Source organism: Lemur catta, chromosome 2 (genome assembly GCF_020740605.2).
Source record: "Lemur catta isolate mLemCat1 chromosome 2, mLemCat1.pri, whole genome shotgun sequence".
Taxonomy (NCBI): domain Eukaryota; kingdom Metazoa; phylum Chordata; class Mammalia; order Primates; family Lemuridae; genus Lemur; species Lemur catta.
In genome coordinates this window covers 12,712,174-12,731,496 of record NC_059129.1, presented here as the reverse complement: position 1 = coordinate 12,731,496, position 19,323 = coordinate 12,712,174, and the positions used below count along the sequence as shown (strand labels likewise).

The following is a 19,323-nucleotide window of genomic DNA, read 5'->3' as shown; positions in this document are numbered from 1 at the left end:
CTTGATTTAACATCAATTTACTTAATAGTAAGAACATTCAGTGGAAGGACAAGATGTCTCTGTTTTTCTCCTCCAACTTTGGCATTTGAAAAAGAAAGAATATAAATGGTGCATACATGTTGAAAAGTTAGAAAACACAAATAGGCAAAGAAAAATAAGATGCCCCCCCATCTCACCCTCCAGTGATATTCTGTCATATCTCCTTCCCAACTCTGTCATGCACATACAAAAATCATGTTTGCAAGTACTATCTGTGTGGGGCACTACACTAAGCACTGCAGGTGCACGGTCTTGTTTGATCCTTACAACAGACTGGAAAATAGCAATTATTATTATTGCTCCTATTTTACAGATGAAGAAAGGAGGCTCAGAGCAGTGAGGAACAAATTGTTTGGCCTCTACTTTATCACAACAGCTGTAACAGAGCTGAGATGCAGACTCAGGCACCCTGACACAAGCCCACACCTGAACACTAGGCCACACTGCCACTTGTAACACACACAGCCATGTGTGTAGCTGCCTTTTTGCACTCAGCAATAGGTGTGAACATCCGTAAGTCAGTATGTACAGATCTTCATGGGTCTTCATCATTTTAAATGACATAACATTCCACTGAATGCATATACTATAATTTAACCACTCCCCTCTGATGTCTGCCTCCAATTATTCTGCACTACCGTGAACAAATCTGTGTGTTTATATGTTTATGCACTCATCTAATTAGTTCTGCAGGATAAACTCTTAAAAATGGGATTGCTTAGTCAAAGTCATGTCCCTTTTTTTTTTCCTGTAGGGCTTTCAATATGTGTTGGCAGCACAGAGGAGAAAAGGTAGGTGTCTTTACATTCTGCTTTGCTCTAGGTATCCTCTCCCTTTTCTTTGCAACCACCACAGGAAGACAAGGAAAGCTCCATCTAGCACAGTTATTATGCCAATTTGAACTGGTCTTCTACTAAAACTGCATCTCAATCTCAGGGAAGAAAAAAATATTTCTGCTATGATTCTGATGTTACTTTAATTCCTGACAATACTAAAATTAGACCAAAAAATAATAATAATCTTATAAAAGCAATTAAGTATCTAAGTTTTATTTTCCTTCCTTAAAATGGGAAAAATATTATCTGCTTTCCTGACTTTATCGGATTATTATAAACAAAAGGGGCATGGGAAGGTGGGTGAAGAGGCTATAGAGCTGCTGACCCTGAAGTTAGAGTCCACGGGTTTGCGTCCAGTCACTGCTACTTTCTCGTTGTGTGACCCTACATGGGTATCTGGCCTCCCTGCGTGACCACAGCCCCCTCCAGAGTTGTTAAGTGAGACTACCTAGGAAAAGTGCTTAGCACAGAACCAGCCACGACGGTGCGCACTCTATGAAGGCTGGCTAGTGCTGACGTTGCTGTAGCTGTCATGAAAGGGCCCTGGTGACTTTTCAGGGCACATAGTGCAGGGGCTGCCGCAATATGGAGGGAGAGGCCCCAGCATTCCTCCTCGGAGGCGAGTGTCACACGGAAGCTCGGGGACAGTTACCTCAGGGGCGTGGTAGGAGATGCACTGGAAGATCCAGTCCATGGCAGGCGAGTATAAGGGGAGGTACGATGGCAGATCCACTCCTTGGACCACCAGCTGGTTCTGGACCGTGTCCCCATGAATCTACAGGAGACCAAATAAACACTTAGCAAAGGAGGAGAAAAATCAAACAACAAACAAAGAGCGTATAACTCAAAGACTGTGCGTACTTGTAAGCATTTGGATGGCCCCAAGAGAAATAGCCTGCTTTCTCAAGTTTTTTTTTTTTTTTTAAACTAGAAAAAACATACAGAAAGTTTCTCATGTCACCAAGCTGAGCGGTTTGGGGAATATGTGCTGTGGAAAGAAGTAACCTGATAAAAATGGAGCCAGCAGATGCCGAGAAGAAAGGCTGATCAACCGGAGACGTTTCCTGTTAACACATGCATATTAACGCTCTTCACTTGTTCAGCACAATCAACACATTTTAATTGTCTACAACAGACGCTAGTGTAATTTTCTAGGGTTTGCACATTTAAAGAGCTTTAAGGCATTCTCAACTTGGAAAACCAACCGGGTTTGTGAATTCGCTGTCATATCATTGCCATATCGATTAGCTGTTCAGATAATGTTCTCTTACCTGTTTGAATGTCAGGAGGAAGTCAAAAAAGTTCTTATTTAGGCTTTCTTTGAGGTGTGGTGCCACTTCCATTCCCACCTGCAGCCAAACAAAATGAGACTACCTTGACAATGGGAAAATGAGTTGTAAATAGTCACTACAGTGTGATGGCATTTCCGTTAATTAAAAATATATACACACATATGTACACACATAGAGAAAAAGTCCAAAGTTAATTTTTATTCTTTTTGCTTATGTTTTCTTATTCCATAAACATGGACTGCTTTTATAACAAAAACCCACGGAAGCTATTTTTAATGAAAAACAGGGAACATTTGCAGTAATCACCTTTGCAATTTCCCAAAGGTAACAAATGTATTTCTGAACAGATGACCCACAGAACAAAAATCAATATAGCCCTAAAAAGGAATGTGCTCTCAAGATTGTGTATACAGTATTCTCTTCCTCTCAAAAAAAATGACAAACACACATGTGGTTATACTTATTAGATGAAGTGAAAAGATTACAGTACGTAAGAGAGTCAGCTTGGATTTCGGATACTATGCCACCACTGAAGCATGGTTCAAAGCTGTACGGATTCATTCTTTGCTAGGCAGTCATGGAAACAAACATAGATTTTAATATATTTTAAGCAATTTTATACAAGACAAGGATGGAGCATAATAATGCTATTATCCATTGGCTCCTGAGTTCATTGTTTAAAAAACAGATCGTAACATTTCCAGCTGAAGAAATCTGTTAATCATAGAGAAGGTTCCAGAGCACGGGGGTTAGAAAATTGGAGGTATGAGCTAGGGAGGGGAGTTAATATGTTTTAAACAAGACATCCTAATATTCTTTATACTGAGCTCCTCAGAAGCACCTCAATTTCCAATTGCTGCTTAACCACAGAAACAACTTTGTAAGAGAAGCTTTCTGGAAACCCCTTGCTTCAAACGGGGACCCATTTTCCCCACCCGCCTTCCCCCCACCAGAGGTTGTGATAGTTAACACTAATGATGTGTTTCAGATGGCTGAGAACAATTCCTCTGGGAAGATTTATTCCAGAACCACCAGGGCGTTAAATTGTAAGAGCAGCTCTAGGGTTGTTGAGTAAATGAAGGAATGTTTCCAAGGACAAACACATAGACTAAAAAAAATACTAACAACAAATGTCAGATCCAGTTCTATTGTGTTCTGATTCTATTGTCTTTCCTTCCACTTAATCCTATCGTAGAAAAGACAGTAATTATCTGTTAGGCGACAGCAGAGGCGGCCCGTGGTGGATGAGCCCTGGAGAAGAGCCGAAGGGGTTAATCATACTTTCCTTTAATAAACAGCTTCAAGCTCCCCCTACGCCTGACCCACTCCCTGCTTTTGTTTTTTGTTTATCTCTTCTCATCAAGCCAAATGAGCAGCTTGGAAATCTGCTTGGGTCTAGATGATTTCTACCCAGAGCAACAGGGTAGTTGCTCAAGATTTCCATCTGCTGTCGCAGTCTGGCCAGCATTCAGCCCCTCTGCTTCTGGTATCAGCAAAGTGATTTGTCTTTGGGGAATCAAACCTTCCTCTCAGACCATGAGGCTTGTGGTAGAGCTGGACCCACCTCCCCCAGTTCCAGGGTTGAGTACAAGAGCCAGACCTGGTCAGTAAGCACATCCTATCCCACAGTGATTGGTGTAGGATTGGGCAGGTAACCAAGGTGGTCCATGTCTCAGGTCTCAGCCCTGAGACTCTGGCTAGATCTACTGGGGAAATGGCACTCTTTCCAGCAGGGTTCCCAAGTTGGTAGGATGGAAACCTGGAGCTGATACGGGCCACCACGTACAAAGAGCAAGGCACAGAATGAAGCCAACTCAGAGGAAAGCAGAGCTGAGTGATGGAGGGAGAGGCCGATTCCTGGCATGGCTCTCTGAGGCCCTGGATCTAACCATGGCTGCACCACCCCTGGCCTCTTCAGACACACAAGCCAATACATTCCTCTTTTTGCTTAAAGTAGTATGAATTCGGTTTTTGCCACTTGCAACTGAAAGAATTCTTACTAATGCACAGACTGTCTCTTATTTTTTCTATGTCAAAAGACTTTTAGTGACTATCCAACCAGGGGAATCGATGCATTGCGTGGATTGACAAAAATGATTGCAACAGATGCAGGGCACACCAGTCTTTCTGGGATGGGTCCGCTTTGTCCTCTGCATCTTCTCCTTATTGTCACCATGCTTTCAAGTTGCATCTGCCATTCAAAGGCACTTTAATGTAACAAACGTGATCTTTTCCCTAGCTCATGGACCTTACTTCAAACTTTAAAACTGAACAGGTTTGCAAGGAATGTGTATTTCTCCCTTTCTGCTTTCTCATTAATAACCAGAATCATCTTCATGAGATACAGCATGATTCTAAGTCTTTATTACTTTATTATTCAATAGATGTCAGGGTGAATTCAAAGAATTTGTTATGTTCTACCAGGCAAGAGGCAGTAGAATGGAAATATGCAAATAATGGTATCTTTGCCTCTCTCCCACAGAACCCAGCAAAGCGTTGTGTGCAAACACTGACTTGGGAGGAGTATTCAAGCTTCAATATATTCAAAAGTTGAAGCTCTTGGAAACACACCTGCTAATCCTAGATGAAAAGTCCACCCCACGTTTCAAGCCCAGAGCAATGCACACTTTGGTCTCTGTTCCAAAGTGGGAGCAGGGCACCCTTAAACAAAGACTTTTTCTTTCATTCTCAGTATCAAGGACACCCATAAAAAATGTCCTTCATAATGTTGTCTACCATTTACTAAGAGCAGTGACGGAGTTTTCTGTGATATTTGAGACCACAGGGCAACCATCATTTGCTAGATGTCACATAGAAGCAGCAAATCAACGGCTACATGTTCTCGCCTTCTGATTTAGTAACATGCAGAACGGCTCATGGGGAGCTTCTAACTATAGCTTTGTCCTCAGGGAAGTCTGGGGTTCACTGGGGCAACAAGCTCTTTCTGAAGGTGCACGATGCTGATGGGACAAGGGCAGAAGATTCCCATTGCTCGGGGGTCCTCGTAAGCGCAGCGGCCCTGGGTGGGTTGCAAGAAACTGACCACATGCTCTCCATGGGTGATATTTTGCATAAATGAAAAAACTTATTGTAACTAGTTTTAAGCAGAATTGAGAAAGGGCAAGTGATTTATAATCAGCATGCCCCCACCCATCAGAGCAGCTGTCTACGCCAAGCCTGTCACCCTCCGAGGCCCTGAGGCCTGCTGTGGCGTGGGACACCACCCCTTGCCCAATGGTCTCTCCAACTTGCACTCTGAGCCAACTCTTTAATAGGAGGACAAAAGAACTAATAAAGCAATCAAATTCAAGACAAAAGGGAGAGCATGTTTCAAGTCAATGAAAAGCAACCTATCATCTGCAAGGCTTTGGGAGCCTCCTTCCCAGCAAGAACTGAGAAACAATTAATTCTGAAAACCAGTTCATTTGTAAGAAGATGACCTTAAACGCTTCCTAATTAGAGTGATGGTAAGTTGGTCTACTTTAAAATTAACTTTTTAAAAGAAATCCTACAGCTCTACTTTCCGTGGAAGAGCCATGTTCTAAAATTAGCAGCTAATAAAGTCCCTCTCTCAATGACTTGTGAGGTGTGGGGCGAAGCAGCCCCACGTGAACGGGTAAGGACACAGACAGCAGCCACACGTGCCAGGGCAGCACCTGGCGTGACCTACCCGGCACAGGTAGGCGCGGGCGTACACCGACACCAGCGGGTCTCCGATCCCTCTGATCATGCACGTTAATCGAGGCAGGCACTCAGAAATTCCCCTGCGAGAGACAAAAAGAGGGCAGCATCACCCGATGCGAGAACTCGCTGTTCTTTTATTTTTAAAGACAAAAATTTTCTCAATTTTGTGGGGGTGGTAATCAAGTTTCAGTAACACGCCAAGGTCAGAGTTTCAGAGTTTTCTAAGGCAATGTAACAACAGTCCTTCTGTCTTGACACAATTCATTCATTCAGTGATTTCTTTCATCTTTATCATTTGCTCAGTGCTGGAGGCCAACCACATTTTTTCCTGCTCGAGGTCACATATATTTTGCTAATGTTAACAGTTTTTGCCTCCAGTGATTTTCCATTAACTGGTCACCCCCTGATCTGCTCTCCCCATCTGGGTTCCTTTGGTACTGATTTACTGTGCTGTGCCCTGCTCCTTCCTGGCACCTGAGGCTGGATCAGACATCCGCCCACCCCTGTCTATGTGAATTATGATTTATTTTTCCTGCGACATAGGACCTCCTTCTGCCTAAGGCATTACCCTCCCCCAACTGGGGAGCCAAAATAACTGTTTCTTTAGCACCCGTGGGATACCCCGCAAACTATCCCAGGCATCATTAGATCCAAATCAAATACCTTTGGGATAAATTATAAATCCAATCAAAATAGTTATTGATGGAGCACCATGAGTCAGTCCCTGGCTTCAAAGAGTTTATTATCTAGCTATCCAACATGACTCAGCGCTGCACCAGCTCTGCAGAAAGCAGATCTGGGTTCCCCAAGCTCCGTAATTATTCTTAAAACAATGTCTGAGATGTGGCTGGGCACAGTGGCACATGCCTGTCATCCCAGCTACTCAGGAGGCTGAGGCAGAAGGATGATTTGAGCCCAGGAGTTCAAGACCAGCCTGGACAACACAGTAAGACCCCATCTCAAACAAAAAACAAACAAAAAAAAGAACAAAACCCAGTCGGTGATGAACCAGAGTGGCACCAGGCCTAAGCCCTAAGGGCACAGGCTTCCGCATCTAACATCAACATCTTCATCACCAACAGCAGCGGCAACACTGAGCGTGGGCCCACTGCGTGCCAAGCCAGACTCAGTTTTGCATGTGCGGCTCAGAGGATCCGCACAGACCTCGTCTTTGGAGAAAAGCCTGAGGTTCAGGGACCCTAAGTAACTTGCTTAGGACCACAAAGCTAGTAACAGCACAGCCAGGATTCAAATCCAGTCGGGATGATCTTCCACGAGCTACTCAACCAACCTCTCCTAGCTTGAGTTTTCCTCTCTGCAATATGGGTATTAAGATGGTGTCTCCACTTCATTAAGTTTTCATTTGAATGGCACACCCTAAGGACTCAATGAATAATAGCTACTATTACATTGCCATTAGCGTGTGTGTGCGTGCGTGCGTGCATGTGTGTGTGATATTTAGAAATTTTATGATTCTAGGCATTAGAAAAGAGTCTTACGTTTTAGAGAGGAACTTGTTACACTTCAGGATGGATGCTTCCACATAACTACAAAAACATTCTGTTAAGGAAGACATTTTCCAGACGGCCCATTCGCTACAGGGGAAGAAAACTAAACTATTCATGAACAGAAATAGACAGGTCTCAGGAGCTGGGGACCACAATGGCCCTAAACAATCCAGAAAATTAAGCTAGTGGCTTGTGGTTTCTAGACATGGTTTTCAAGGTTTCATACTTATTTAAAATAAACTGTGGAAAATGTTACATGTTGACTCATGGTTGCATGCTGAAATCTAAACTGGGTTTTGAGCATTTCCAATCAAGGATTTGTGGGGAAAGAATGAACTTTAGTTCACTAAGATGCAATTTGTGTATAAGATGAATTTTCTGTTCTTCACTATTGGCAGTTGTGCAGAAAAGTTTGACCCTGTTCTTTCAAGTTCTTGGAACCAGAGAAAACACATAAAGATGAAGCGTTTTAAATGAGAGAATTAATGTGGGAATGTTCCTCTAGGAAACAAAAGCCTGATACATGGCATCATATTCAAAGTAAAAAACAAAAAACTGTTTGGAGAGAGCAAGAGTCCAAGGGCTTCTACACTGTGGCTTGCCCTGTATTTTCAGGCTAGCAACCGTAACGGGACCAAATTTTCAACAGGAATTTCAGGGCATCCCATCACATGGCTTCTATTAACAGTGCAAGTCTTCTAGCCTATCTTTAACATCATCAGACAGAAAAAAAAAAAAGGATACAATCTCGGAATGAGTTCCCTGATGGAAGCAATCTTGAAAAACCAATTTAGGCATGTTTCCTTGGCTGTGTCATTTGTATTCTCTGGAGAAAAGTGATCTGTAACACAAAAACAATAACCATCAGCCCCTCCTAAATCTCAGGATCTTTCACAGCTGCTATGAGTCCTGGGACAGGAACAAGTTACCACGGAGCAGAAAAGGGGGTAGGATCTTCAGTCCCTTTGTGTCTTCCCTTGCAAATATTATTATTAGGAATCAACAGACAACAGTAGTTTGCACACACACAGGCTTTCTAAGTGCGAGGTGCTGTTCAGAGTGCCTTATAGATGTTAGCCCACCTAATCCCCACAACAGCCCTGCGAGGTATGCACTTTTATTATCCTCTTTTATAGGTGAAGAGACCGAGGCACAGAGAAGTTTAGTAATTTGCCCAGGGGCCACAGAAAGCAAATGTAAGAGCTGGAATTCAACCCGCAGTCTGGCCTCACTGCCTACATTCTTAATCACTTCCTCCAATATAATCCAGAGGTTCTTGGTTACCTACCAGTAACTAAGACAATATTGTTGAGAATTCCAGATGCTTTAGGGACCTGCAACTGCAACATGAAATGTGATCTCAGCTTTTGCTCTACGCATCACATGGGCCAGCCTGAAGGTAAAGCAAGGCCTGGAGGTGAGAATCCAGCCAGAGTCAGTCTGCCAGCTCCAGACTGGCTCCAAGACCCACGTCCCCTTGGGGTGAAGCTGCCAGTTACCCCATTATCTATTCTCTTCCTCTTTAATAATAGAGCTTTCATTTTTCTGCTGGGCAAAAGGCCATCCCTGCAGCTAGATGTGGTCATGGGACCAAGTTCTGGACCCAGGATAGAAAGAGAAGTGCAACTCCTGGGAAATATCTTTAAGGGAAGGGGCGTGCCCTCCCTCGCTGCTTCTTGCTTGCTGACTGGAATGCAGATGCAATAGCTGGAACCTCTGTAGCCACACTGGACCGTAAGAGCAACAAGACAGAAGTCAGAATTCCAGGCACTGTCTGACTGCCCAAACAGCCCTGAATTCTGTTGTTATTATTTTGAATTTTCTGGCACAGGCACCCAAGCCTAATCTTGATATAATTAAAAAAAAAAAAACAGAAATTTATTTCTCACAATTCTAGACATGACATACATCTTAAGGAATGGAAGAGAGCATGAAAAGGTGAATAAAAAAACAACCAAACTTATCAATACCACAAAAGCTATTGTTGAACTCTCACATGGAAATCATTTCTTCCAAATGATTTCAGCAAAGATTGGCACTCCATCCCACCACTGAGTATGTTTTATACTTTTAGAATTCAATCAAAAAGAGAAAAGTTAATCATTTTAGAACATAGCAAATGATTCTTAGCTTACTGGCTCTTATCTTATTTTGCAGCGAATCACTTTTCATCTCTCATTCTGCCACTTGGTGATGTATATGATTAAGGTGATCAAAATTTCTATGGAATCAGCAAAAAAGATAATAAACCTCTAGGTACTTCTCTAGCAGAGAACAGTCACTAATCACACCTGCAGATACTGTGAAACTGCCATCTTGAGTATTTACTATTTTTGGATGTCTGGCATGCTTTACTCATTTGACAACTATTCGCTATTTTCAAAAGGATGGGAAATGACCATTCTCCCTTTCCTGGCCTGAATCCGTACACATAAATTAACTTTTTTCCTATTTTCGAGAGATCCAGACAGAAAAGATAAGGGATATTCTTAAATTTACTTGTCAATCTTGTCTTTTGGGAGAGGGAAGGGCAGGGTTAATTTCCCTTCATATGACTGAATCATGTGGCTGAAAATCCAAAAGCAAAAATAGGTCTCTGAGGTCATCTATAAAATCTCTCATTCTACAATTGAGGGAAATGAGGCTTAGCAAAGGGTGAAACAGTGATTCAGTTTGCCTAAAAGAGCTGGAAATCACTCTAAAGACACCTTGCCCTGCACATACACATTGACTGCAAGCTATACAACAATCTGCATATTATATACCAGGGGTGGGGAACCTGCACATGTAGCCTTCTAAGTCCTTAAACATGGCCTTTTGACGGAATCCAAATATTATAGAACAAATCCTTTTATTTTCATTAATACATTTTTGTTCATCTTTTATGCTTTTATTTTTAAAATAAATGTATTTAAAATACCAAAATATAAATTTCAACAAAATAATCCTCCCAGATTGACCCACACATTTAGAATAGCAGGAAGCCATAAGGGCTAAACTGACAGCTGCTACGCTCATGATTTAGTTCTAATTTCCCCGGCCTGACTGGTGCCACTACTGCACGAGGCTGGCTGGTGAGAGTTTATGGGGGTAAGCATACCAGTCTGTTATCAGCTTCTGACAATGATGCACTGTGCTTCTTTTGAAGTGGAATTTGTGAATAGTTGCACAGCTCGACAGTATCTTTTAATTCTGTCTGCTTAACAGTGTATCATGTCAAAGATGACCAAGAGAATGCTAAAGGAAGAAAACAGATTTTTTAATGAGCATTGGGAACTGCAATATTATCTTGTTTCTGCTAAGGATAAGATGATTTGCTTGCTTTGTGACACTGCAATATCAACATTAAAGAAATTCAATGCTCATCAGCATTATAGCACTCATAGGACCACAAATATTTTAAATTAGAGGGAGAGGCACAGAAGGTTGTATTGCAGAAATTAAGAGATGAAAAGCAAAAGCAAAGACAATTCTTTTAAGCAGCAATTATACCTGGAAATAATTCCACTGAAGCAACTTATAAAGTAGCTTATATATTCAGGGAAAAAAGGGAAGCCATTCAGCAATGTAGAAATTATGAAAGAATGCACTTGTCGAAGTTGTAGGATGCTTGGACCCCGATAACATTTCAAAGTACAAACAACTGCCTCTTTCAAAGAGAACCATAACTGATCAGCAGCATGAATTAGCCTTCAACTGAACAGAACAACTTCATGCAATACTTCAAAAGGAAAACATATATTATTCAATTGTTTCAGATGAATCAACTGATACTACTGACTTGGCACAGGTTTTATACTTCATTCTGGTCATAACAGAACATTTTCTTTGCTATGAAGAGTTACTCGCTTTGGGCACTCTTACAAACAGAACAAGGGGAACAGATATCTTCAGTAACTTCCAAGACAAACATCATGAAGTTGGACTGAATTTGGTAAATTTAGTGAATGTACAGACAGTGCACCTTCCATGACAGGAAAACATGAAGAGTTTATAGCACAGATATAAAAAGTATTAAGAGATCCAGATTCTCTCTTTTTTTTTCATGGTATCTTGCATCAGCAAAATCTCTGTGCTAAAGCTACTATTTTAAGTGATACTTTGCAACAAGTTATAAGTATCATTAACTGTATTTGTGCAAACGCAACACCGCATTGTCAGTTTCATAACATGCTAAAGCTGAACTATGAGGTATTCAGTGTGGACTTGCCATATCACTCTCAAGTGCTCTTGGCTATCACAGGGACAGGTGTTAGCCAAAATTTTATCTCTGCAAGAATAGACAGTTAAGTTTTATGAAGAACAGAATGAGCAGTGTGAATTATTGAAAGATTTCTATGGGAATGCAGCACTTCCGTGTGACACCAGGTCAAATCAAAATGACTTAAATATTTCTTTGCAAGGTAAAGCTAAGTCTATATATGATATGGCAAAACTAAAACACTTCTTCAAAAGGAAATTTTGGATAAACATTTTCCCCAGTTAGCAAAGGTCATTGATAAGCAGGATGACATATGCAAATCATTCGAAGAATACACAGCTGTTAGAAACCTATTAATTGGAGAATACAATGAAAGTTTCACTGGACTTTGAGAACCATGACATCACACTTAAATTAACATTTCAGCCTCACCTAGTAGATATCATCAAGACACCTAAAAAACTACATATGGAATTGATTGAGCTCTCAGTAGATGACATTTTAAAGTCATTGTTTGATGCTAAGAAAGATCCAATTGAAATATGGGAAGCCGAAATATGGAAAAATGCAGTAGAATACCCCATACCTTCAACAACATGCCCGAAAAAAGCTTTCTTGCTTTTCAACTGCTTATTGCTGCAAATCTACATTCTCCTGCATAACCTAAATCAAGATGCCCTTAAGGTCACAAATGATTGATACCCATCTAGAGCAGTGGACCCCAACCTTTTTTGCACCAGGGACTGGTTTCAGGGAAAACAATTTTTCCATGGATGGGGGTAGGGAGGACAGGGTTGGCAGAGATTGGAGGTGATGCAAGCAATGGGGAACAGCTGTAAATACAGATGAAGCTTCCCTCACTAGCTCACTGCTCACCTCCTGCAGTCTGCCACGCCCCCTTCCTAAGTTTCATAGAAGACAATTTTTCCACAGAAGGTGGAACAGGGTGCGGTATGTGGCCCTAGGGTTGGGGAACACAGATCTAGAGGATCAACTGAAACTGCAGACCTCCATTGCTGTAACCAAATATTCAAATGCTTTCCAACAAAAAGCTGACATAACAAAGCCATTAAAAGGTTACGTAACTTTAAAATTAACAAATAGTTTTCATTTTTTGAAATTAAGTACATTGTAGTCAGACTTTCACAAAATAATGTACATTTTTACATATATGTAATTGAAGTTTCTTGAATGTGACCTTATTTGATTACAGCTAAATTAATATAGCCTTCCAACATGAAAAGGTTCCCCACCCCTGGCATATACCAATACAAAGTCTTTAGGCTTTCATTCCAGCTCAAGGGACAATTTAGGACATGGATGTTATGCAGGACTTTAAGATCTTACAGCATTACTAAATATTATATTTCTTTACTTCATTTGCTCAACACAAATATGCCTTAAGGTTCAAGTAAAGGAAGTGTTCTAGGCTTTGAGGAGGCAACTTTGCAAAAGGCAGACCTTGTCTTCATGAAGCTTACATTCCAGTGGGGGAGGACAAATGATAAACAGGAAAAAAAAAAAAAGTAGGCAAAAAACCAAAATAATATCCAATAGCAGTCAGTAAGAAAGATATAAAACTAGGTATTGGAATAGAGAGTGACTTAAGTGAGATTTAGGGGCAAGGTGAAGTTCATTAAATACATTGGTCAGAGAAGGCTCCCACAGAGGCAGCATTTGAGCTCAGCCCTGAGTTATACGAGGGAGCCAGGCATACTTAGATGTGGAGGAAATGTATTCCAGGGAGAGGAACCAGCAAGTGCAAGGCCCTGAGGTAGGTAGGATGTCAGGTCAGCACGGTCACAAAAGCAAACCAATACACTACTAGGCTTGCAGCTTTGGTGAGGAGTTTGAGAATTCGGAGCACAGCAGTGGCATGACACAACACGATTTATACACTTGAGCGCTTAGGCTGCTACGTAGGGAACGAATTCAAAATCTGGAAATTAATTCAGAAGAGACTTTGATATAAACGAAGAACAGATATGTTCTAGTTCCCACTTATTTTTCCTTTATGGTGCTTCTTTATTCAACCCTGAGCTTCTGTGGATATTTTAGGAGGAGGCAGGAGACCAATGAATCTAGTTCTCTTTCATTTATTTGCCAAGTCTTTACCCTAGCAGCGAAAGGTCTCTTTACATAACGGCATTATAGGGACTGGCGTCCTTAGTTAGTCTGTGCCGGGAAGGCCAGGTTAGTTAAGGCCACTCACTGCCTGTCCTCACACGGCCCACATCACCCATGGGGAAAGAATGAAGGTGGGAATGCTGAGACGATGATGATGACGATCGTAATATTAACGCAATAAACCCAAGTTATTTTTCCCAAGCTGGAAATAAAACGATTTTCTCACTCAGAGTAGATGGCCTCTTCATACATATGCTGGATTAAGAAATGTTGGGGGGAAAAAAAATCTAGTAGTGTGTACTGTTTGTGAATGCAAAGGACACGGTATCTGTCTAAACTCAGAAGAGACAGACCTTAGTTAAAACTGCCGAAGGCAAAGGGCTTCAGTATTAAATTCACCAGTCAGAACTTGATTCAAATGGAAAGATTGAGTACAAATGCCACCAGATTTCTCTTCATACCTAACTTTGTTGGGCAGAGTTCTGCACAATAGATTTCAAAAGCATTCTTCGTAATTATAATTGAGAGTTGTTCCCCAGATCGCTGACAACTTTGTGAAAAGCCTGTCCCCTTCCCTTTCAGGTTCTTGGAACCAGAGAAAAAAACACATGCAGGTGAAGACTTTAGCTAAAAGGAGAAAAATAATGATGAACTCATTTTCAAGAAAACAAAGCCTGATTTGCATTGCTCAAGGTAAAAAAATTGATATTTGGAGACGGAAGAATTTTAGTGGTAAAAACGCTAATTAATCTATTTAGACAAGAACCAGCCTTTTATGACATTTTGAACTTTTAGAGTTTAGGTAGGAAGTCAGTTATTAGGAATTTTTCTTTAATTGGTCCTGAAATGGTATTTGTATAGTCACTGAAAATGCACACTCAAATGCCTCTGGGGGTCAGGCAGGTAATATAAATATTTGCAAGTGCTTAGATAAAACAACAGGAAGAAATAAAACCTGTATCAAAAAGCATTTTTTAAAAATGCTGTTGTTGTTAAAGAAAACACCTATCTGGGTTTAATTCCACCTGCTGGTTGAAGTTTGCTGCTGCTGGTATAGCACAGGGAGTACAAGTTGGCAAGTGTAAGTTACATAAATGGGCTCAGATTTCCCAAATCCTCAAGCAGGCACGGAAGGCCTTTCCAGGATCACTGCCTCCCACGCTTGAGAAGCCTGGAGCACGGGAAGAGCTCGTAAAAAACATCATCAGAGGCGTGACGCAGTGCAGGGGAGGGTCCCCTAGAAATACCATGCGAGCCACGTTAAAAGGTAAAACAATACAGGTGAAATTATTTAATAGTGTACTTTAACCCAATTCATCCACAGTACCATGTAATCAATATAAACAAATTATTAGTGAGCTACCTTAGGGTCTTCTATTTGCACTAAGTCTTTGAAATCTGGTGTCTTTTTTCATATTCACAGCACATCTCAATCATCTCAATCTGGACTGGCCACATTCCAAGTGCTCAAGAGCCACATGTAGCTGATGGCTGCCCTAAGAGACAGTGCAGGTGCAGCGCTAAGAGCAAGGCTCTCACTGGCTGGTGGCAGGACCCTGGGCAAGACCTTGACTCTTCTGCACCGGGTTTGCCCGTCTATAATGAAATGAGATGGTTTCAAAAAGCTTTTCTAGACCTAAAAGTCTGTAGAGCTCTGTCTCTTCCTTTCTGAGAAACGTGCACATTAAATGGTGTTAAAAACATAGATAGGTAGATAAGTAGATAGATGGGAGAGGGAGAGAGTGAGAAAGAGGAAGAGGAGAAGGGAGGAAGAGCGGGCGGGAGGAAGGAAGAAAGGAAAGAAGAAGGAATAACATGGGTCAAATTATGGGTTACTGCTGCTGGCATTCTCTCTTCATCTCCTGGGCAAGTACCACTGCTAGGAGCAGAGGGAGTCGGAGTGAAGGTGGAACAAGCTGGCTGCTCTAGCCTGGATGGATGAGAATGTCTCCTTACAGCAGTGCTTGGAACTTAAAAAGAGGAATGAAAAAAAAAAAAAAAGGAAGCTGCAGCCGAGAGTTCTGCATTGCCAGACGTATCACTGTTACCATTTACATGGCAAAAGAAATTCATTATGTACTTGTCCCATTATAACCTCCTGAGAATTTAAATTTGATTGGTAATAAATTTAATGCAAAATCACTTGGGTATGGATTTTGAATTCAAAGCATCAGTTATTATTGATTTATCTGACACTGTTCTTTAACATATACAAAGTTGTTTTTTTTCCAAAACAAGTTGCTTCTTAGGAAAGAAAGATATGAAGGAAAAATATTAAAAATGTCAAGCAGCAGAGGAAAAGAACTTGGTGTGAAAGTTCAGCTGCATCTAACTGTAACATCTTTTCATTCTCGCATATTCAAATGACTTGTCCGAATTCCTAGACAGGCCTTTTGCAAACCTTCCAATGTTTTCAGAAGACTGAGATGATCGGAAATCTTCAAAGTTTTTTTTTTTTTGATACTATTAACACACCCAAAATTAATAATTTTATCAAGTCTTAATGAATCCTCAATAAAAACCTAATCCCAACTCCAAGACAGAATGCAACAGGTGTGGCGTTACCTGGTAAGACGTTGCGGTTATCCGCACACATGGAAAAGATGCGCTCATACACGAGCTTTCCTGGGGAGGGAAGGACAGGGGGTGTTAGCATCACACTTCAGGATCAAACACTAAATAAACGCTTGTTAAATTAGGGACGTAGAGATGTCATCTCCTGGACACGCTTTAACTTGTGATAGTATGCTGCCATCTGGTGGGACAAATTTTAAGCCATGTTTCTTTTGTTTTTGCTTTTCATTTCAAATGAAAGAGGGGACTTTTACTGTCTGTGAGAGGCAGGAAAATGACCGATTTACCCTTTGGAGTAATGGACACTCGGGGCCGAGGGAGCCTCTAGTATGTGCAGTCACTCCTAGACTATGGTCTACGTTCTCTTCTAGGCCAGAGGGGAAACGCACAGCCCACCGGCTGAATCCAGCCTGCCACCAGTTTTGCTTGGCCCACACCAAACACGAAGTGCTTTAACATTTTTTGAATTAGTTATCAACAGGTAAAAACTGGGAGAATTCACAAAAAAAAAAAAAACTGGACTTCCTGCTTCTTCATATAAGATGTCCCAAAAATGTACCCATAACCCTACAGGATAACACACAACTAGAGCAGATGAGTAGCTGCCCCTTGAAATGGCAAACACACTACCCAGTTTGCACAGTCTCTACCGCCCCCTACCACCTCTCATCACCAGCATGCTTCGCTCATTCCTGGGACCTGCCTGGTGCCTAGAAGCACCAGAATTTGACATTCAACCAGAATGCAAGCTCCATGAGGGGCAGATTTGTGCTTGTTTTGTCCACAGACACATTTCCGACCTGATTAGTGCCTGGCATGTAGTGATTTGCTTGGATGGGTAGATGAACGTATTTCAGGTTTTGTAGGTCATTGGTCACTATTTAACTACTCGACTTTGCCACTGGAGCACAAAAGCAGCCATAGACAGTACGTAAACAAATGGACACAACCGTGTTCCAATAAAAGTCCATTTACAAAAACAGGTGGGCGGTCTGGAACCCTAAACTAGCACCAAAAGTTTTATTTATTCTGTGCCTATATTTTGAAAAATGTTATCGATACACATGGGGTAAAAATTACAGTTCTTATTCATTTTCTAAATCCTCCCCAGATCACCTTCAATGTAAAAGTATTTCCCTCTGTTTATGTGCTTTTTTCCCATAAGCCCACTATGCAGGGCAGTAAAGAACAACATACCTTGTCTTTACATGGCAACAGAGATAGGAAACTGTAAGGATCATTTCTGGTCAAAGAACATGGGATCCAATGACAACACCAAGAGATGACACAATGCTAGAATTAAGTGAGGGAAGCCACCCAAGCTAAGAGTTACCCCCTAGGAGCCTCTCCTAGTGTGGACCACCCTACATGACAATCGCCTGAAGATACTTGTTGAGAAAGCACATTCCTGGAGCCCTCATAGCTAACGAAAAAGAATATTTTGGAGGGTGAGGACTAGGAATATGGACTTTGAATAACCTCACTGGGAAATTCTTATTCACTGATTTAGGCATACGCCAGCGGGTCTCCCAGCAAAAACCGGCCTTGGCTCCGGGATCTGCAGAGGCAGCAACGAGCCTCTCTGCTCCCTCTGTCCAGCGCCTCTCCAACCTGGCTGCATACTCAGAGCACCTGGGGCTCTTGAAAATATGTGGATGTCTGTGTCCGTCCTCAGAGGTTCTGACATAAAGGTCTAAGGTGTAGCTGGGAGTGTTTGCAAAGTGCCCCAGGTGATTTCAATGTGCAGCCAAGGATGAGAAGCACCGTTCCAAACCGTCGATTGCATTTAGAAGATCCTGGGAGGAGCTCCAGTCGCGCAATCGGTTAGCGCGCGGTACTTACAGAAGATCCTGGGAAACCTTAGAGAACAAGCCCCAGAGAACCAGCTCTGTAACTCGCTGTGCTAGTGACCTGGGGCAAGCTACTTCCCTTCTCTGTGCCTCAAGTTCCTCATCTATAAAATGGGAATAATAAAAGGCCCTACCTCACTGGGCCATTATGCAGACTATGTGACTTAGTATCTGTACAGCACCTAGAATGATCTGACCCAAGGACATTATTTGTTGAGGGTTTATCACTGTTGTTCCCAACCCCAGCCCCGCCGTTTTCTGGACTGCAGCAGAGACGGTAGGCTCCTGCACTACAGCCCGGCTTGCCCAGTGTGGGGCTGGGGTGCCACCAGCAGGGCCTGGCAGTGGCCAGAGTGGCAGAGTGGGCAGAGTGGCTGCCCAAAGTTCTTGCAAGGAGAATACACTGTCTGCGTCTGGCCAGGCTTGCAGGGTAGAAACTGGATCCCAGCAGCATCCCAGAGCTACTCTTGCTCTGGGGTGCTGACTCATGCAAAAGAAATCTGTGGGAGGCAGGTGAGCGAAACCAGAAGGCCAGTGGGTAAATTCACCAGGAGAAACAGGACTGCCACAAAAACCAGATACAGCGCCCAGCCTCTCCCTGACTGATGCCCCGCTCCCTGAAGGCAAGCTATGTGTGCAGACACATCGAGTGCGACTTGGTGTCTCCCCTGCATTGCTCCTCACCATCTCCACCCCCTCCCAGGGATGAAACCACCCACGCTTCCCACCAGCAGTGCTGTGGCAGCCTCCTAGCCAGGCTCCCTGCTCCACCCCGCCCTACAGTCTAGGCTCAACACAGCCTGTTAAAAACCCATGGAGGGATCATGTCCTCCTCTGCTCAACACCCTCCCATGGATCCCCACGCTCAGAGCCAAAGCCCAAGTGTTTCCAGTGACCCCCAAGGCCACCATGCTCTCTGGCCACATCAGCTCCTGCCCATCTCCCCCTACCTATCCCCTCCTCCATTCTCCAAGCCCACCAGGCACATCCCAACGCCCCCACCCTGGATCTGCGCACCAGCTGCTCCTTGGTCCCCCACCCCCGTAGAGCCACACAGCTCGTCTCTCACATCCTTCCAGCACCTGCTCATGCCACCTCTCAGCACGGCCTCCCCTGAACACCCTAAACCCGCAGCCCACCTCTCAACCCCACCCAGGTCCCTCCATTTCCCTTTGCCCCCCCACCTCGCTCTATATGTTTGGTTTTCTCCAC

At 42.7% G+C, this 19,323-nt stretch overlaps 1 protein-coding gene across 1 annotated transcript in view; it reads right to left on the bottom strand.

Moving 5' to 3' along the window:
- The window catches only part of VPS35L (VPS35 endosomal protein sorting factor like), a 102,938-nt gene that overhangs the window by 58,598 nt on the left and 25,017 nt on the right, over window positions 1-19,323 (bottom strand). The window contains exons 9-14 of the mRNA XM_045542709.1: window positions 16,253-16,312; window positions 8,104-8,200; window positions 7,351-7,398; window positions 5,838-5,931; window positions 2,147-2,224; window positions 1,528-1,650 (exon numbers count right to left, since the gene is read on the bottom strand). Of these exons, the coding sequence (XP_045398665.1) occupies window positions 1,528-1,650; window positions 2,147-2,224; window positions 5,838-5,931; window positions 7,351-7,398; window positions 8,104-8,200; window positions 16,253-16,312 (500 nt within the window). The remainder of the gene's footprint in view (window positions 1-1,527; window positions 1,651-2,146; window positions 2,225-5,837; window positions 5,932-7,350; window positions 7,399-8,103; window positions 8,201-16,252; window positions 16,313-19,323) is intronic.